The 22,345-nt window shown below is 34.2% G+C and overlaps 1 protein-coding gene across 1 annotated transcript; it reads right to left on the reverse strand.

Moving 5' to 3' along the window:
* Positions 1 to 139: 139 nt before the first annotated feature.
* LOC306888031 (glycerophosphodiester phosphodiesterase domain-containing protein 5-like) lies at positions 140 to 22,048 on the reverse strand (the record flags this gene model as incomplete). Its single annotated transcript, XM_079446127.1, has 15 exons — positions 140 to 246; positions 1,607 to 1,686; positions 3,278 to 3,360; positions 3,441 to 3,588; positions 5,628 to 5,785; positions 6,281 to 6,505; positions 9,799 to 9,949; positions 12,970 to 13,052; positions 13,314 to 13,459; positions 16,749 to 16,842; positions 16,924 to 17,022; positions 18,241 to 18,300; positions 18,377 to 18,470; positions 19,658 to 19,761; positions 21,866 to 22,048. The coding sequence occupies 15 exons, from the start codon at positions 22,046 to 22,048 to the stop codon at positions 140 to 142; spliced, it is 1,815 nt and encodes a 604-aa protein (XP_079302253.1).
* Between the last annotated feature and the right edge of the window lie 297 nt (positions 22,049 to 22,345).

Here is a 22,345-nt window from a genome sequence, read left to right on the forward strand (position 1 = left end):
TCGTCCAGACTAGTTTATGAAAAGCATCTTTAAATCAAGAAATCTTCCTCAGTTGCTTTGAAGCTCAGGCTGATGTCTGCGTCGCTCTGAAGCGGTGAATGGACGTGTGATGCTGCAGGCTTTGCTCCTCCACAGATCTTCAGACGGGCGGCTCCTCGCTGATGGTGGGCAGGCTGGGTGTGACGGGCGAGTTCTGAGCCTCTCCGCGGACGCTGATGCTGGAGATGGACCAGACGTCGCTCAGCTCTGCCGGACGGATGGAGAGACATGAGAGCGGCTCGTAATGAGAGTGATGGAGGGTCAGACAGGGACGGGGAAGCCATGCACAGGGGGAACATGCAGGGGGAGCTCAGGGTCCCGGGACACTGAGGGCCCGTCAAAGAACAGAGGGTTCCAGCGGACGCCGACGACCTCAGACGCGTCTACAGCACAGACACACGCAAACATCACAGCACTGAACAACAAGGCCTTCTGGGAAATATGACTACTAATTCCCATACTTAACCTTTGCCCTGGGGAATTAGGTCAGGGATTTTCAAACCTTTTGTCAACCAAATTCTAATGACCATAAACATTTGAAGTGTATAAAGTCTATGTATTTCTATAATTTAATAAAAAATGTGCATGTTAATGGTTTTCTGATGTTGGTAAACAAAATTATTTTCAGTGTTAATTTTGATTATTTTCATTTGAAAACTATTTTAAATTTCACATTTTTATGATTAAAAGATAATTTTGTAACTCTAATCTAAATCTTATACACACACACACACACACACACACACACATATATACACATATATTAGTGCTGACAAACGATTAATCACATCCAAAATAAGTTTTGTTTACAGAATGTGTGTACTATGTATATTTATTATGTATATATAAATACAAAATTAAAATTAAAATACACACACATGCATATAAGAAAAATGTTAAATATATTTATATATAATATATGAATATAAATATATACATATTTTCAAAATATATACTGCATGTGTGTGTCTTTATATTTACATAATAAATATACAGAGTACACACACATTCTGTAAACAAAATAGTTGTTTTGGATGCAATTAATCGTTTGACAGCACTAATACACACACACACACATAGATATCATATATATGTGTGTGTGTGTACTTTACATCATTTATATTGTAATACATGAATAATACATTATAATATATAATAATGTGCCATATCTCACACACACAATTCACTGACTATGTTCAGAACACAAAAGTTTATTGCACATTATGTACTGTGTACTATATTTTACAAAATACATTTCACAATATGCACTAAATATTTCAAGATTTAGTATTGCCACTAAAATGGCCTTTTTATGTATGACCAATTATAAACTCAGAAATGAATATAGTTATTTAGCAGTTTTTATTGTTGTATCAGATAAACAGTCCTGTATTAGATGTTTGGATGAGGTTGAGTGCATTACATCATGAGTGCAGTATCACACTCACTGTAATGTGCTGTAAACAGTCTGCCGTTCTGAAAATAGCCAACGATCTGGACGCCGCATGCAGCATAACACGCCAAAAACATGAGCAAAGACAGATTCACGGCCAAAAATCAAACTTACCCGTCCTGAACTTGCTGTACGCCCCGTTCTCATTCACCTGTCTGCTGCCCGACCAGAACGGTAAACCTCGCTCACGCCACCTGCAGGACCAAACATTTATCATAGAACTACAACAAACATGCAGCATGTTCACAACGTTTGAAGCCTTCAACTCAAGTCAGGCAAAGCAAGTCAGTCCTGGGACCATATGCAAAAAAATAATAGGTTAAAGTGGACTCCAATTCAGTTAACTTAACTGGTCGTCTTTTCTGAGGCAAATAGCTGTTTTATTGACGGTATAAATGCTTGCAAATAATATTTAACATTCTCAAGTCAATTCATTATTAGTAGTGCTGTCAAATGATTAATCGCGATTAATCGCATCCAAAATAAACGTTTTTGTTAACATAATATGTGTGTGTGTACTGTGTATATTTATTATGTATATATAAATACACACACATGCATGTATATATTTAAGAAAAATATGTTATGTTTATATTTTAAATATCTTTATATATAATATAAATTATATAAATATATGTAAATACATGTAAATATTTTCGAAATATATGCTGTATGTGTGTGTATTTATATATACATCATAAATGTGCACAATACACACATATATTATGTAAACAAAAAAAAACGTATTTTGGGTGCGATTAATCACGATTAATTGACAGCACTAATTATCAGAATTGCTACAGCCACCCGATAATCGCAGTAAGCTTTGTTACTTTTAAAATAACAGTCTCAGCCTTTAAATTCTGTCAATTTTATCATGACATGCAAACAATAAATGTGTTTTTACACTCTTTCATGTAGCGTAAGGATCACTGTATTTGCCTCAGTTCAAGCAAAATCAATTATCTCTTCCTCTTTTCTACTAGTTACAGCGCGAAATAAACAAGAATGGATATCAGAGGGTGTCGGAAAAAATCAGAGCAATTTAATAAAACGTCAATATCAATAAAACAGCTTGTGAATCATCATAACAGTTATGACATAACATTTACCTAAGAAAAGCCAACAATATAAGACTTTTTTTTTACGGAGTATGTGAAATTTTCACATTAATTAACTATTCGTGCAGTATAACACTTCATTCTTGCAATTTTGACTGCTCTAAAAATATTATGAATTTAAACTCATAATCATAGATTTAGTATTTATTTATTTATTAACGTGGCACTAAAATGCCACTGTATTTACTAAACTACTGCATGCAAACACAATCTTGACACTGGCCCAACATGCACAAAAAAATAAATAAATAAATAAAAGAATTAATATGGTGCAGCTAGATGTGATACAGTCTTTTCACCTAGCTAGCTACCAACCACATACAGTTTTATTTGAAATTAATGAATTATTTTATTAGAACACGGTGATGCAGCGTTTGCATGCAGTTTAAACAAATGATGCAGTTCTACAACAAACAGCTAAACAAATGCACACAAGAAATTATGGAGCCATGCACACTGGATAAGTAAACTGCACATAAAATATTCAGATTAACCTTAAACTATGATTTGGGACATACTGTAATTGATGCAGTTCTAATCTTGCATACTATATTTAAAAAGACATTATGCAGTTTAGATCTGGAACGTGCGATGCATGTGTGTTTGTTTAGGTTTGACATTAAAGTGGCGCTGCAGGTTTTCTGGTTAGTTGAACAGAACTCACCAGTGGAAGATGAATATAGCAGCGATGAGAAAAGCAGAGATGACGTCAGTCAGGATCCACATCAGACTGTATTCATCAGGAGTCTGCGTGAGGAGAAGAGAAGTGTGATTGTCTGACACACGTCGGTCAGTGACAGGGTTTGAGGTTTGGGATCTGTGCTCACCATGAGGAACAGGGGCCGCTGCAGCATCTTGAGGATGTGCAGAGCGTTCGTCGTGACCGAATGAACCCCGGCACACCACGCCAGCGAATACAACCACGGCTGACTGATCACATACAGGTTAGTGCTGATGTTCACGGAGGCGTACTGTCTGAAATCACAGACACATTCAGAAGAGACGTTATTGAGCCGTCAGAGACATTATGAAGTTTCACACTCTTTAATTGTAAAAACTTTTCTCAGCAATGAGTCAGAAGTCTTCAATAAAAGAGTTAATTTGTGTCACAATGTGATGTCACATGACATAGTTTGAATGTCATTATTATATGAATGCTGTAATAAAATGGAAAGAATTTGAAATCTGAGACTCTGAGAAATCATTTCAAAAGTAACAAAGCTTACTGCAATTTATTGACTAGGAGGCGCACAACGATGTTCTCTTCATTAACTGAAAACAGGCTAGAATAATCGATTCTTGGGATTTAAGAAACAATATGGTTTCATAAATATGAGAATCAATTAAATTGAGAAATCAATATTTTATTTTATCCAGCCCTAACCTGGATTATGTTATCCAACCTATTATTGTTATAGGTTTAAGTACTGAAATTATTTTTTAATACAGTTAAAGATTCAGTTAAAGCCGCAGTCCATAGGTTTTGCCTCTTTGTCTGAAAACCTGCAATTGCAGTTATTTGCACAATTATCTTCATTACATGGGCTGTGCACCGGCACGGCTCCAGCGCGGATGAATCTAATGTTTTGAGGAGTATGTGTGGCTTTCAGTCACCGCACCGGTGTGGATACTGTACTCAGGAATCACAGATTCTAGCCTACGCCTTGGAATATATGACCCAAATAAGAATTTTCACCGGATATTGTCAGCTGAACAAGTAACAAGTCTGCCACTTTTGTTCTGACCAACTGAGGAAAAAAGGATTAAAATAAATCACGCTACGAATGGTGATTAAAATCTAACGATCGGTTAGCTCATATTGATTTCTGATAATTTTTAACCCAAAAAGTTACGGACTGCATTTAGTGATTCACTCCTGAGAGACAAAGGGCCTCCCATAATGGGCCATCAATATGAATGTGACTGAGGCAGGTAAGAAACAGTGCGAGGAGAGTAAAATAATGTGGGTTTTTCATTATTTGTATATGTATTATTATTATTTGTATTTTATTTACAACACAGTATGATAAAAATATACACAGTGAAGGTCAAGGACACATGATTGAACATACTGATCTGAACACTGAGACTTAAACAGTAACACACATTTGTGCCAAACATTCATAGACTCTAATAACATTCATAGTGTTAACACTCGTTCTACTTTTATATCTTGTGGTTTTATGTTATAAAACATCCTGCGTTGTGAAACATTTAGACAATTAAATGACACATTTCAAATTGTTTCATTTGATTTCATACATGTAGTCAGGAATTATAGTTTGGGAAAAATCTAAATAGTAAAATGTGTACAAGTTATGTCACAATAACAACAGATGCAATTAATCTTAGGCTACTCATCAGAATGATCACTGGATCTAGCTGCATGACAAATTGCATTGTTTTCTTCTTCTGAGGTAAATTCTGGGTTATTCCTCTCAGCGCGTCTTCTTCCAGCAACAAAAAGTAGCTGGGATGAACTCTTCACGTTTGTTTACGGGGGCGATGTGGGCGTTTACATTTACATTACAGAATTTGAAAAGCGCGATCGACAGATAATGATTAGAGATGGGAAAAACTGGGCATCGCGTTGGTTTCATACAGATTACTTCAGCAGTGAATATTTTTTTGGACGCAACTTAATTTAAAAGTAGACATTTCAAGCTTTCTATACATGTATTTCTTGTGTCGTTGAGGCGAGTATTCGCTGAGATTCATGTTGTTTTATTTATGTGTCTGTGAAGAGACGTGACAGAGGCACCCGGTTTATTTTCTTTATTTTACAAAAGCACATTGTTTTGTTGTTATAATTATACACAAATAAAAGTAGACACTTTAAAGTGTCAAATGATTCCGTTTTCTAATCTATACGATCAAAAATTGAATATTTTTAGTTCTTTATGCGGTCATCAAGAAAATACGAGACAGACCGCACCGGTACAGGCTTCGCGCTCAGAGGGTTAAAATACAAAAAAGTGATCTTAATAAATGCAATCGCTGGCTATCAGCCGTACCTGATCTGCTCCTGTGACATATAGCTGTAGTGCAGGTTGAGTCGGACGATGTGCTCCTCCTGCAGCTCCTCGATGGAGGCGTGATCTCCAGACGTCTGCTGCAACTCCGGGTCCAGCTCCTGCACCAGACTCCTCTGATCGGCCGGAAGCCACAACACCTACCAGAAAACACATCTTCAGCCAATCTTTCTTCATTTTTACACAAACGTTTCAAACGGGAACGGCCAAATGCCATGAGGTTATTATAATTATTATCGCCAGTGTTGGGGAAAGTTACTTTTAAAAGTAATGCATTACAATATTGCGTTACTCCCTAAAAAAGTATCTAATTATGTTACTTAGTAACACACACAACGCTCTGCACTTACTCCTGATTTCTCTCAACATGGCAACACCAGAGCTGTCACTCAATACATGGGAAACAAAGTAACTGGACTTACTTGTTTGAGAAAGTAACTTATGCTAATTAAAAAGTAATGCATTACTTTACTACTCAGAAAAAAAGTAGTGCTGTCAAACGATTAATCGTATTCAAAATAAAAGTAATAAATATACACAGTACACACACATATATGACAGCACTAGAAAAAAGTAATCTGATTATGTAACTTGCGTTATTTGTAATGCTGATCCAGCTGGGGCTGATGAATTACCTGGCTGGAGTTAATGAAGGACTCATTGTGAATGACCTCCAGCGTGCGCGTGATCCACGAGTCTCTGTATGGATGTCCTCGAGGGGGACGTCTCAGATCAAAGACCACCAGCCTCCCGTGCTCAGCAGCCAGATTCAAGAAGTCCTTCAGGCTGGGGACCGTCTGGTTCTGGACTCGAACCCTCTCGTCTGCATCAAGAGACGAGGCTGTACCGAAAGGATCCCTCTGAGAGAGAGAGACAGAGAGAATTTTGAATTTTAACAAAACTTGTATTACAAGAAAACCTCCAATTCACAATACACTCCAACACAGTAAAAATATATATACAAAAAAAAATTAAATTACAATGTAAAGATCAATTCACCCTCAAAAACAGAGCACAGAGCCTCATTACAACACCAAATATATTCAAAAGTGACAAAATCATCAACAGTCTTATAACACAGCTACTATGTCCTGATTTACATTCTGTTCCATTTTCTTTTTCCTGCTTGTATAAATGGCCAGTTTTGCTTGGCCTAGAACAAAATTCAGAAGTTGACAAACAAATATTTGTTTTTCCTCACATATTTGAACCCCAAAATAAACGTCTACAGAGAAAAAGCCTCATTACAACTCCTAAAAACATTACTTACAACAAGAAATAGAGGTTGCAATCTACAACAGTTCGTAAAAGCATGAAAGACGGTTTCTCTATTAGAACAAAAAGGACATACAGAAGCAACCTCAGGGTTTAAAACTGAAATAAAAGCATTAACCGCGACAGCACCATGAAGAATTCTCCAATGTAAATCACCTGTTCTCTTGGTCAACGGTGGTTTATATAAGGATCTCCACTCAGGTTTTGTGCTTTCATCCAGTTTAAAAGAAAATCTACTTTTCCATTTAAAGCCTTTTTGCTAAAAACCAAAACACAAGACCTGTACAAACATACAGTAATATGTCTTGATTTTTTAAATTAGTTAAAATAATAAGATTAACTATGCTAATACAAATAAATATTTTACAGTACAGTTGTAATTTACAGCGGTATTATATCTTAATCTTTATAATCATAGTTAAAAAATAAATATAATAATAATAATAATAATATAAGTGAATTAAAAAAAATACAGTACTATTTTAGATTACAACAGTAATATATTTTTGATTTTATAATTATTTAGTTTAATAATAATAATAATAATAGTTATAACATTTTTGAAAAATCTCTAGGGAAACTTGCTGATAAAACCCTCAAAACCCCTGTAATATGTCAAGCCGTCTGACAACACTTTTATAGATCCTTTATAGGATCCAGTGTTTTAGGAGGTCAAAGATAACACACAGTAAATCTTTCAACTCCAATTCACAAGCCTTTCACTTCATCAAAGCCCTGAAACTCCCTGCGCTGAACTTTACACTGGGAGAGCTTCCTCCGGGCAAAGCCTGATCCCAGCCTGAATCCTTTAATCCCAGCTGATTCCTCGCAGGGATTTCAGACGGATCCTCGGGTTAATCAAGAAGCCAAGAACCAAAGCACATATGGATGTGCTCTGCATTATTTTTTATTACAGAACGATGGGTTTTCATAAGCCATAATGGGTTTCTGTTTAGACCACCACGAATTTGTCCATTCATTCTGTGTGCTTTCATATAAAATTTATTCTATTATGTATAATTACCCTGAGAGAACAATATGTGGCTGGAAAATGCTGGAAAGAACATAACATATTATAATACCCAGCTTTGAGGTAAAACAAATGAAAATAGTAATTATACTTTCTATAAAAGTAAACAACAAATATCCATTTAAAACCAATTACTAGCCGCAAATACAACACGTCAAATAGCCAATAAATGATTAACAAAAACACTTAATGGAATAGCATTAGTGGGCGACAATTATATCGGCCAATATTTGGCATTTTTCAAATATCGGCATCGACCGATAAGTTTTTCTGTTTGGCCGATGCGTTCAACACGGGACTTTTATTTTGACGGTGCTGAAAACGGCAGCGCTTGAGCACACAGCGCTCACATTCTCCCTCTTGTTCGCTGTCATCGTTCTGTCTAATACGGAAAGAAGTCTGTCTAATAATCAGACAGAACGGTTAAACAAAGGAATTAAAATGTAAACAAAAAAGTATTATAACGATTGCTTTTGCATTATTATTAATAGAAAAGCAAACATTATAATACTTTCTCTTGCCGTCAGCATTTAGCAAATACGCATTTACATCATTCAAACAAATCTTTAAATGTCTAATGAACATTTAATTTCACAAACCTTGCAAACTTAGTCAAATCCAGCTGTGAGATCTAATAAAGTGTGTGTTTGTATCCTGTATGATCGCGTGTTCTCTGCGTGATGGTCGATCCGTGTGAATTGAATGCGGACAAGAGGAGACTTCAGCTTCACTGAAGATGCGCGATCGACAAAGTTAAACTCGTGATTTCAAATTATGCTTTATGCTTTTGCCTACCGTCATATTCATGCCATTTTCACTGTGTGCTGTTTGTAAAATGAGTGTTACCTTGGCTTTACTCAAAGAAATATGATTCCCAATGCACACAAACTTCCCAGAATACGGAGTGCCCTGTTGGTTACAGTGTTTACTTCCTTTTTAATTATATTTTTCAAAAATATTTATTTATTTGTGAAAAATACTTTGTCATCTTAAGTATTGAAGATGTTTATTTTACATATTTATTTTTGAATCCATTTTCAAATTTCTTAAATATTAATTAAAATAAATAAAATTATATCGGTTTTATATCGGCTTTCCAAGATATCTGTATCGGCTGTCAAAAAAACAATATCGGTCGACCACTAAATAGCATATTATTGTTCTTTCTCTTTTTTTCAATTTTCTCAATGCATCGAATAGCCTTTTATATTTGCTAAAATGTGCATCAGAGTACATGGCACTGAATCCTACATCCACAATGCATTGCACACATTCTCAGTCATTAATTCATGATCATACTACAAAAGGATACTATTTTATATTTTATTAGTGCTGTCAAACAATTAATTGCATCCAAAATAAAAGTTTATGTTTGCATAATATATGAGTGTGTACTGTGTATATTTATTATGTATATATAAACAACACACACTTTATATATATTGAAAATATTTACATGCGTATATTTATGTTCATATAATTCATAATATAAATATTTAATATATAAACGTAATGCATTTTTCTTAAATGTATACATGAATGGGTGCATATTTATATATACATAATAATATACACAGTGCACACACATATATTATGTAAATAAAAACTTTTATTTTGGATGCGATTAATTGTGATTAATCGTTTGACAGCACTATATTTTATAGAATTTATATGATTTTTTTTCATTTAAAAAAATACATTGCAAATGCAAACTATCCAAGAAGGTAACTGGATGACACTTGAGGCAGGCAGTATTCAGTCAGCTAGTATTGAATAATGCACATAGCCATCAATATTTTCATGTAACTGCTAGTCGATGAACAGGACCCTGAGCTTCTGGATCATTACCCGAAGAAACCAGGATCCGGCGCTGAGCATCTCCAGCTCTGACCAGGTGAACATGGCCGCCGGCGCGTCCGTCCGGTTGGGAAACACTTGATGAACGTTGGTCGTCCTCCTCAGGGTGCTGTCATGCATCAGGAACGGGACGCCGTCATAACTGCAGAGAGGAGCATCGTGTGAATGTTTATGCTGTTTCTGCATGCTATGAAACCCAATTCAGTTTGACTTTTACTTTCAGAATATGAACAAATTATGGTTTTATACTATATAATTAAGAGCAAAGCAAACAAAACAGTAACCCCAAGTCAATTTTATTTTTTGCTGTTATTTTTGTATTATTTATATACTTTATTAATATTTAAGATTTTGTTTTGTTTTTAATATTCTCAGTTTTCTTTGTTTTTTTAATATTTATATTTATTTTTATTTCAGTTTTAGCAATTTAATACTTTATTTCAGTTATTTGCCAAGGTTTGAAAAATCAGTTTGATTTTGACTTCTTCCAAAATATAAAAAACAAAAGATGATTTTAAAGCAGCAAACAAACAAATAACACTCCAAGTAAAAAAAAAAAACGAAATATTGGTGTTATTTTTGTATTTATATACAATTACAGTATTTATTAATATTTCAAATTTTTTTTTTTTTTTTTATTATTATTAGTTTTCTTTGGGTTTTTTTATATTTATCTTTATTTTTATTTCAGTTTTAGCAATTTAATACTTCACGTTCAGCTTATTTTATGTCAGTTAGTTGCCAAGGTGTGAAAAAAGCAGTTGGATTTATATTTTTTTCTTGGTGTTATTTTTGTATTTCTATACAATTACAGCATTTATTAATATTTAGAATTTGTTTTTATATTTTTATTTTCCTTTTTATGTGCTTATGTTTATATTTCTATTTATTTAGATTTCCATTTCAGTAATTTTAGTACCTTAAGTTCAATTTATTTTCAGTCAGTTGCCAAGATTTGGTAAATTTGACTTCTTCCAAAATATGAAAAAAAAAAAAAAAAATTGAAATAAAGCTGAAATAAATTATAATTATTAGATAAACAACTTAAAAGAAAAAATATTTTTTTTTTAGAAATGTTGCCTTGGCACCTGACTGAAAATAAGTTGAATTTAAAGTACTAAAACTACTAAAACAAACTGAAACGGAAATATGAATATAAATAAAAATACATATAAATATTAAACTAGTAAAATTACAAAAGCACATAAAAATGAAACCTTAAAATACAAAAATGAAAACAATACTGTAAATATAAAAACAACACCAAGAAAAAATGACTGAGTTCATTTACATGCTTTGTTTTTAATTAAATACATTAAAAATCATAATTTTTAATCATTTTACTTTACTTTTAGTTACCAATACTGACTTGTATAATCATGGAAATGTATTTCATGGGCCTGAAAAATTCACCATTACTGTATAAGGTCTAAAATACTGTAAAAGACTATATGTTTTTAAACTGTACTGCTCTCTCAGTTTATGCTTGCATAGGAAACTTATCACTTCATGTTCACCTGGTTGAACTAATAACCTAAATCGGTCACTTGACAAATGATAACTTGGTCAAACACGAAGTGAGATGCTTGCTAATTCTGTTAGCCAGATTAACCCAATTTCAATCCATACCTGACACGATCTATAACTGTGAACGGGGTCAGAGGTCGTTATATCACAAATAATCCATGACACACTCAGTAGGTCTGCTAGGTTAAACACAAAGCACTTTCTATAAAATCATTCTTGAGGAAATAGTTGCTTTTGTTCTGCTTGCGCTTCATTATTGCAGTCTGGACTCTCTTGAAACCGCATTGGTTTTGTGTAATACAATAACCCTACAGTATTTTAACCTGACACTAAAGATGCTGCTTCAGATTCTCCTGAATGTGGAAGGGACTTTATGTACTATCAATATTAGCTCTGTTGTTTATCAGCTTTATTTCGAAGGCAACATCATAATAACATGAAATCTCACAACTCACTAAAACAGCAACAACACCTAACATGAAGCCAAGATTAATAAATGCTTTAGACGTATTTTATCTAAGTATTTGTAGAATTGGCATTCTCTCACTTTATTGCATTAAATTAAATGACTTGTTGCGTTATTTTAGTAACACTGAGATATGATTATAGCTTTTATTAGTAGTTTAAATTAGATTTTATTTTTATATTTGTTGTTTTCATTTTTAGTTAGTTGCATTAGTTCCCTTGTAAAAAAAAAAAAAAAAGTAGTAATATTTAAAATACCTTTATTTCATACTAAGTATAGTTCAAATCTATTAATATATTTAGTGACATATCGCTTACTGATATAAGAAATATAATTAAACTTTATCTGGAGGACTACTTGTGCACAATGCACATTTCTTAATATTAAGCCTAATGTGTTTTAATGTCACTATTAATGAGGACTGTATGATCTCTGAATAATATCGGTCTTTAAATGCAAGATACTTAAAGTGTACCTGAAGTATAACTGCAATAGTGCCACTTGTACCTCATTATATCTTTAGTTGGACTTCAGCACTACTTCTGCACAATTAAAGCGCATTAAGCACAAAATTAGTATTTTTATTAAGCACATAAATATGTAAATGCATTTATAGTATACTATTTCAAATACATTTTAGTATATTTATTTTTCACTGCGGTTTTGCTGTGTTTTTATCTTTTTGATTAGTTTAAAATTAGTTTTGTATTTTTTTTTAATAGTTCTATATAGTTTTATTAGTTTTGTTTGTTATTTTAGTACATCAAGTTAAACTACATGAAAATGAGAAATGTGTCCAATGCATTATGGGATTGCATTTTCTGTGAAGGATGCTGCCTTAAAAATAGGCCAGAATGAAGTATCTTATAAGGCTGCATTATTTAGAGTTGAAGATTATTTTTGCATATCATAATCACGTCTCAAAACAAAATTGTGTTACAAAAGCCTGTGCATATTACTTTCACATGTATGCATATCCAAATAAATATAGATTGCATTCAAGGTATACATTTTAATAATGCATGCATTGGCGTTGCAAGCGGCATGCTTTACTGTTTGAACTACAGGAACGCCTATGAATGCATACAATGCCACAAAGGAAGCACGTTTCAGTGCTTTAAAATGCTTTTATGCAAATACAGTGAGTAGGAACGGTTGAAGACACTCACCTGATTGTGACGTCCGTCTCCAGTCCCTCTCCTCCCGCTTCTACAGCCTTCTCAAAGGACATCTGGGTGTTTTCTGGTGCGAGCTGTTTGAAATTAAACAACAGTTCAAAACAGCAACTTGACAACCAGTTGTAATGATACTTAAACGTTTAATGTTTCCATTAAAGGTCAAAGACACGACGCAAAAAAAATTAAGAATCAGAATGAAACCAAGTCTAGTATAATTTTGAAAGTGAAGTCAAAAAACATGGATTTTAAAGGGCATGCTGACATAACAAACCCACATAAAATCCACTGGTGTTCGTTCAATAACACAGAAATATCATGAGGTAAAAATAGCAGACCATGGGCGCTCCTCTGTGGCCGATGAGGGTGGGAGCCGGCCCCAGCGTGCCCTCCTCTTTGATGCAGGGAGAATACATGCCCAGCGGCACCAGATACAGAACGAAGAGAACCGCCAGGAACAAGCTGAGGAGAGACACCTGCCTCACTGAAACACACACACGACACTCACCAATCAGTACGTGTTACATTTTTTAAATAGTTCTATATAGTTTTATTAATTTTGTTTTAATTATTTTAGTAACTAAATGTGTCCTTGGCAACTACACTGCAAAACATGCTTTTCTTACTTAGATTTTTTGTCTTGTTTCCAGACAAAATATCAAAAAAATTGTAGACAAATAAAAATTATTTGCTTGTTTTCAGAAAAAACATGTCAAAATGAAGTGAGTTTTTGCTTGAAAAAAGAAAACAAGATTATTTTGCTTGTTTCAAGTTTTTTCTGAAAACAAGACAATTTTTACTCATCTAAAAATTCTTAAATCAAAAAGGATTTTCTAGACATTTGGGCTGGAAATAAGACAAAAAGTCTAAGTAAGAAAAGCATTTTTTTGCAGTGTAGGTTTGAATTTAATTTAATATTTCAAGTTTTATTTCAAATAACAAAGGTTTTTATGGTTGTAGGCATCTATAATAAACCTGGATGCAATGTATTATTAGTTCTTATATATACTGTATATATAAAATTTATATTATTTAAAAAAATATTTATATGAATATTTTACATTGTTTTAATTATTTTTATTTATTATCACTAGGATTGTGTGTCATTGCTGTGCTTGGCCAAGTTTTTGCTTTATTTATATATTTGATATTTGTGTGTGTGTGTGTGTGTGTGTGTGTGTGTACAGGACACTACCCATTACTTTTACAGACAATTATATAAACTCTGAAACAGTGCAAATTTCTAAATACGGGTAAGACACCTGTTAAAAAAGTATACTTGCAATATTATGAAATTTCCTTCATTTTAATACAGTACATTGTTCTCCATTTCTACAGTTTCAACATAACTGAAGCTGAGCTTATACAACCATCACTTTCAAAAGTTTCAGGGTTTCTGATCTGGCCAAAATTGGGTCAACATATTCCATCATCACAGCCAAATCCACGAAGATATGCAATCATCTAGCAGCCTGAATAAACATGGGAATTACAGAAAGAGAAGAGCCACCGACAGGCCCTATTAGAGAGCATGACGCATGTGTATATGTCATCTCTACACTGGCACGGCTCAGAGAGAGAGGCGATGTCTGTGAGAGAGGGACAGCGGGACAAAGGGCCGGTCTCTGGATGGAGGCGAGGGTCACACGCTGCTGTGAGTTCAGCCTCTGTCTTTCTGCCTCGATCCTCATGCCTTCATTAAGAGCGGCGAGAGATGTGACTCAGCTCAGATGCAGGAGAAAACAACAACAGGAGCAAGTGCTGCATCATCCTCGCTCTTTATCATAGTCTAACAACACGGTACAGGGTAGCATGGACAGATGCAACAGCTGTGTGAACAGAGACACTGAATGGATTCGAGTCACTGATAACAACAAAATGATGCTATTTCCATTCACCTGAGCGCAGAATGATGTTGTTGTTGACTATGGTACTGAATAACCTGGCCATTCACCTGCATGGTTTTTGTTGTTCACAATTTTCCGTATTGATTTCACTGTTTTTTTCCCCCTTGCAATGCCTTGTAGAGCAGGACACACACACAAAATAATTTCAAGCCAGCACATTCCTTAGCAGGAGTTAAGACTTCCACTCCCAGTATCTGCATTTGACTGGCTGGCCCTGAATCTCCTTATCTCAGGAGACCTCTAAACAACCCAGGATAAATTTGAGGGAACATCTGATTTAGAACAGAACCTTCAATGTTGTTCCTGACCGGTTTCGTGAAGTCACGTAATCAACAGTACAAAGCATTGGCATCTGGAAAGGCTCCAGCACAGACCCTCCCTGATATCTCCTGATCGTTTAACGCAGTAATTCAATGATGGTAGCAACAAAGACGATGGTTTTACAACAGACGTCCGAGCTAAGAAAATCACCAGATCTCCATTCGGAGTGACATTCCCATGACCTCCCGTTTCCCTCCAGCAGACCTTTATAAAGTATTCCAAAAAGGACAAATAATAATTATTGCTGCTATTACAAGCAATATATACAATATATATATACAGACAATATATATTAAGGTTGTATTTCATGTCATTTATAAGCTTGCTGTGTTATTGGAATCTATGTTCTTGTTGTAATCTCTTGATGTCTAATTTTTCCCGATCACTATTGTTTAGTTTCACATGCTTGGTGTGATTATTTAGAATTTAGGATCGTTTAATCTATGCCTTAACCGCGTAATAGATAAAATTGATATATGTACTTTGGGTATGCAAAATACTTGGTGTTTGATTTTGAATGAACGACTTCAGCAGCCAATCCGCACCCGGGGTTCCCTCAACCAGGAAAGGAACCAAACAACTCAGAGCAAGTAATCAAATAATTCTCCATAAGAGTAAAGTTCCTTGCTTGTGACTCCCTCAGGTTGAAGTTAGAGCATTCTTGGAAACGAGCATTAGAACCTTAAACTCTCTTCAAATCAAAACAATTCATTGCCTGCAGCGTGTATGTGTGTTTGTGTGTGTACGTATTCTGCTTTGTGTTATTTTAGCTTAGTAGTGTCATAGAGTAGCAAATAAACTCTGATTTATTAAGAAATCTTGCGTCTGGTGATATGTGATTTTCAAGTCTTAAACTATTTGCCAAAGATCGCGTTACCTATGCTCATGAATTTTGATAAAGTACTATTTGGTTTGTTTTATCGTTGGCCACGGGTAAGATGTTAAATATATACTGAATTTAACGATTCGCTGGACAAGTCGTTAAAACCTTAGAAATTATACATTTTGATTGATATCTCAATATCGAATCTTAAGAATAGATTCCCTAAAAGCTAAATTAAAATAAGGGCTAATCCTTACACCCTCATATTTTGAATTATGTAATGCATCGTGCTGTGTTTTAGGGTTAAAAGAAAAATTTAAATAAAAGCTGAAAATATAAGCAAATTAAAAATACGAATAAATAATAGTATATTATCATATATAGTATATTAGTTCTTCCTGACAGGTATCATTAAATTGATTGTCCTGAGACATTTAAGTTAGCAAAAATACTCGCAGATCCTTTAAATGTATGGATGGGGGAAATAAAGTGGCTTAAGTTGGTACGCAGCAAAACAGAAAACAGGAATGGAGTATCCGTCGACTAAAAGCATGTATATTGCATCATGCTGTGCAACACTGGAGACTGGTTCGAGACCAGCAGGTGCGGATCCCATTCTCCAGCCCAGAACCACCGTTCTTGTTAAAAACAACTAGATGTTTGCTGGCTGAAATATGACTAGAATCACTATGCATTCACAAGCAGTGATCAGGATCACATACCTCTCTTGTTCATGCGAAAGAAGTGTAAGGCTATTGGCCAGGACAGAAATGTCATTAGTGAAACTCCGCCCACGTGGAGAAAGGGAGCTGTGACCTGCAGGACAAGAACAGACACACAATCACATTACAGCAACTGTAGAGGTAAATCTGCTCGGATTGATTGCCCGTGACTCACCTGAAAAGAAAGGAGCAGCGTCGTCCATTCTTTGCTCCATAAGTCAGAGAGCACAGCTGTGGCACTGATCGAGAAGCTGAGGGTCACCAGGATACCAATCTGAGCAAAAAAATACTAATTATAGCAGTGCTGCATTTCAGCTACACTTTAGACTACATTTTGAATTAGTTTCATGCTTACATTTTCTGTTTCTTTATTAATTTAATTCTAGTTAAAAAGACACACTAAATAAAATAAAAAACTGAAAATATTTTAAAATAATCGAATTTACATTTAAAATAAATTAGACAAAAACTACAGTGAATTCATAAATGTTTTCTTTCAATAACAGCAAACTTCATATATATATATATATTACACACACATTCAAATATGATGGAGTTGAATAGAGGCATGTAAATTATTTAAATTCAGCATATTTAAAAATAAAATTCTAAACAGTTTTTAAAAATGTACAGTAGTAGTTTACACTGTAGTAGTTACGTTATTTTTATTATTTTTTAATATGTCTATATAGTTTTTAGTCATTTTCATTTTTAGTTTGTTTTTATTATATCAAGACATTTATAAAATAAAAATGAGAAATGCTGCAAAGGCAACTATAGCTGAAATAAAAAAAAGTCTAGTTTTATTTTTTTTATATATATTTTATTTTTATATATATATTATTTCAGTTAACATATTAGTTTTTTTGTTTGTTTGTTTTTTTAAGCATAACAATCCTGCAGTGTTAACTAAAACTGAAACTATTAACTAAAATATTGTTGAATGAAATAAAGCAGAAATCAAATAAAATAAATAATTTAAATGAAGCTAAATGAACCTGTCTTGGCAACAAGCTAAAATAATATAAGTATGAATAATGAAAAATAAAACTGAAATAAAAAACTAATAAAAATGACAAAAGCAAATAATAAAATTTCTAAAATGAACATTCAAATAAAACAATTATTAAAAATATTGAAAACACAATCCTAAAACAACAATATCCTGTTTTTCCTAAAAATATTCTGGAATTTTGGCTAATATTGGAGCCTAAAACCACAACAACAACAACAACATTTGTGTTAAGTAAACAGTAAATAAAATGTATATTAATTACAGCAGTCCCCGAAATCACACTTTAAACTGACGTATATTTAGCGAAGCTCTATTCAGCATTAAAAACTCATCATAAATGATTTAATCTTAGGTTCAACATAATCTGTGAATCATCTGAAGCGGTTTCTCTGGTAACACAGATATGGAGTGAATACAAATGTGCGAGACGAGGCAAGGACGGCAGGATGAACGATGAAGAGACGCTTCTTTGATCACCTTGTGGCTCCAGTGGAGGTAAAGCCTCTGTCCTTCAGAGAGAAGGCACACGGCCAGGACCTGCACAACATCAACACAACATTAGCATCAGGAGAAAGCCATACTGAAGCGCTCTGCTGCAGTTCACTGTTCTCACCAGCAGGAGGGCGATGTAGGTGAAGAGAGCCGCGGCGAGCACCAACAACACCACTGACCACGGGAACCAGAAGCCCAGGTTCCCGAAGTTAAACCTGCAGAAATAAAGCACAGGCTTGGCTTTTTTGTTTTGGGAATATCAACTCAATCAATGAATCCATCCAACCAAGGCCATTTTCAGGGATTGGTGGCATTCCTATCTGAATATTTCATTTAAAACTTGAATAAATATGAAAATAATTGAATGATAAGAACTGTCAGCAATGCCAAGGGTTTGTTTAATGCTAAATGTATGATAAAACCAGATAAAACCATCTGCCAAAATGCCTTTCAGTTGTGTTGATTTTTATGCAAACCATTAAATAAAGATCAAACTATTATTTTTAAAGGTCAATGTGACATCAAAATGCATTTTTAGTTTTAAAAGCATTTGCTAAATTAATCAATGTAACTGGTTAAAAGTCCAGGGACAAATGACAAAGAAAATTCAGAAAATATTTTGACAAAAATTACAGTGAATGCATGACCTTTCAATAAAAGCAAAATAATTTTTTTTTTATAACTTATACAAGTTATTCAAATATAATGGAGATGAATAGAGACATGCAAGCTCCTGATATTCTGATGAAAAAATAAAATGTTTATCTATGCATATGTCAAATCAATCAAGAAATATAATTATATAATTAAGAAGCCATAGGGACACACAAAATTAAAATAATTTTTATTTTTAATTTTAAAATATTTTAGACAAGCTACAGTGAATGCATTACATTTTATTTATGTAATACATAATTTTATTAATCAAGTAATTATATAATTAGCAAGCCATAGAGACACAAAAAACAAAAATAATAACAAAAACATTAAATGCACATTGCATAAGTAAAATGCAATTTAAAAAAAATGTCTATGCCTTATATAATCAAATCAGCCATGTGATGTATAATTAAGCCATAGGGACACAACATTTAAAAAAAGGATGATTCAAAAAAGGATGATTTTGACAAAAACTATAGTGAATGCACACTATTTTCCTTTGAATAAGAGCAAAATTAATTTTTTCAAGTTTATATAACCCATTCAAATATAATGGAAATGAACAGGGACATGCACATAAAAAAAAAAAAAAATTGTACAGTATGCTTTTTTTCTATGCCTTAATCATGTAATGTAATTATATAATTCAGAAGCCATAGGGACACACAAACAGCAGAGTTTTCTGTGAATGACACATCAACTGCGTGTAAATCCACCTGTGTGTTCATCCCCAGACACTCACCAGTCAAAGTCATTGTAGTCATTCTGCGCCTCACTCCAGAAGTACACGAATATCAGGGTCAGGAAAAACGTTACGATGAGCAGAGTGAAACTAGCGCACTCCAGCTGTAAAACAGAGCCATCATGAGCCGTGAGAACACCCACACTGCACCGCAATTACTCAACACAGCGGCCACAGTCAGAAACGCAGGAGGAGGATGAAACATGAGGCTAATACTAACTTTGCAATTCAAATAGTTGATTAGGAGCCGTCCAGCACAGCAATCATACAGTGAGTCATCAGCCGCTTTTAAATGACTCAATGAATGATGCTTTCTGAGTCAGAGCACTCTGGGTATGACTCCAAGGGGAGCTTGTTTATCTGCACTGAAAACAGCTCCATGTAGAAGCAGCCCGTCAGCAGATGAGGAGTTAAAGAAAACTCATCAGCACATGCAGCAAAAATACCCTGATAAGTGCTTTCTATCGAGCCGCGTGAGTGGCTTCAGCAGATATTCTGGTGATGGGGAAAATATTCACAGATTTAGACGAAACAAGCCCCTTGAGAGAGAACAAGATGTTGGGACTTCATATATGTGGTGTACTTTATATCAGCACGCACTGAATTTATTCATCTTGATGTAAAAGTAATATATCATTTTGCATTTACTGAAATAAGTTGCCGTTTTTTTAAGGTACAACAGGAGGTCATGGGTTTGTGTCCCAGGGAATGTATGAAATTATTAATTGCTTTGAATGCAATTCAAGATGCTTTAGATAAAATTGCCTGTTAAAATGCATAAATACTAAATCTTTGAACTATGTGGTGATTTTTAGATTAAAAACTAAATGAATAAAATGTATGGTCAAAAGTGCAAAGACAAATGACAAAAAAACAGGGATTTTTTTTGTTGTTGCAAAATTGAGTAAATATATTTTGGACAAACTACAGTGAATGCATGACATTTTAATTTTAAGAAATTTTATTTTTTATTTTATATAATACATTCAAATGTAATGAAAATAATATTTATATTATGTATGGCAACATATCTAATTTGTGTTTAAATGTTTTATAAAATAATATTTTTTCTAATTTTATAAAGTTAAATCATTTATAATGTATAAAACATATATTTGAGCTTATATTATATATCTCATATTTCATATTATATATTTCAGCTGAAATAGCCATTTCATATGATAGCAACTGAGATATATAATTATATTTATTTACAGTGAATGCATGACAACATTTTTTATTTCAATTTTATATAACCCAGTCAAATATTCTGACAAAGAAATATTTAAAAATAAAATGATAATAAGCCATGGGGCATATCTCAATCAATGTGATCTTGGCATATTGCCAGTAACAATGTGATAATCTTGTAAGTATTAAAATACATACCACACAGAAATATTAGGGGGGAAAAAATCCTTTTTGATTGAATTTTGTTATTGATGCATGTTACATTTTTTGCCTCAGTCCACCTTCCAGTGAAGTCGCTGCAATGCATGCTGGGATTGCTAGAACTGCAACTAAAATAAAAATCTTATAAAGCAGAACTAGTCAAACCAGGTTTTATTCAGACACCTTTAACCTTTCTCACATTATCAGTTTATTTGCTATAGTTCAGAAAATGGTTATAAATATGAGCAGAACTCAAATTGATCTTGATAATGTCAGATAACTTTGATAGAAAGGTATGTAATGAATTGGGTTGAATAGCTGTCAGCTGTTACATTTAAGAACACAATTAGATAATACCAATTTAGCTCAACTAATTACCAAGCAGTGCTTCATTTAGTTCAGTCTGTGATGGAAAAACATCACATTAGCAATTAAAGAAAAACACTTCAGCAAAACATGCTCAGCTCAAAGTGTCTGAATACTTTTTGCTCCCAAATTTCCACTGTATGAAGAATTTTTGGGTGTAATATGTCACGGTTTACTTTAGTTTGCTATCCTCATTTATATAAATGAACTACAGTGTCCTGCACCCACTACTTAAAAAATATCAAAAATTATATCTGGTGTCTGAATCATTTTTGGTTTGACTATTTTGCTGTCCATCTTTTTGAGCATTCTGCAGTGCTGTGATGCCTAAACATGCCGTCTATGTAGGCAGCTCACTGTGTTTTGGAACAAAACTTGCATTGAAACCATTACTGCAGAAAAGCATAAGCAGGAGTGATTCCAAGCGCCGTAATGATCATGTTTCCTCACCCGACTGCAGCAGCATTCCCCCGGCTGGGCTTTGGCACGCTGGTAGCGTCTCCACTGGCAGCCGTACAGGCCGGCCAGACACGAGACAAACGGCTGGTGCTCATAGCGCTGCAGCAGCTGCCGCCGAACCACCTTTAACTTCCCCAGCTTCAGTCTGGACAGGCTCACCGGAGCGCGGCCCATGCATCAGCCGCTCCCCTGCATGGAGCGACCCGGAGCAGACGGAGGACAGGAACCGAGCAGACGGATCAGGATCTGCCTGAGACAAAGAGAATAAGGCCGTGATTTTGCTAAGACAGACATGATCAACATCATTGCCTAAAAAACATAGGCCTAGCCAGGGGTTAAATTGGGATTTGTTATGTGAGGGGGGGCCCTGTAGTTTCAGGCTTTTCAGGGATGCACATGTATGCAAAGCCTACAAAATCTTATATAAATTGACAAACTGTAAGATATAAGTTGAGAGGGCCCTCTGGTATG

The sequence above is a fragment of the Barbus barbus genome, assembly GCF_936440315.1.
Source record: "Barbus barbus genome assembly, chromosome: 22".
Lineage (NCBI taxonomy): Eukaryota > Metazoa > Chordata > Actinopteri > Cypriniformes > Cyprinidae > Barbus > Barbus barbus.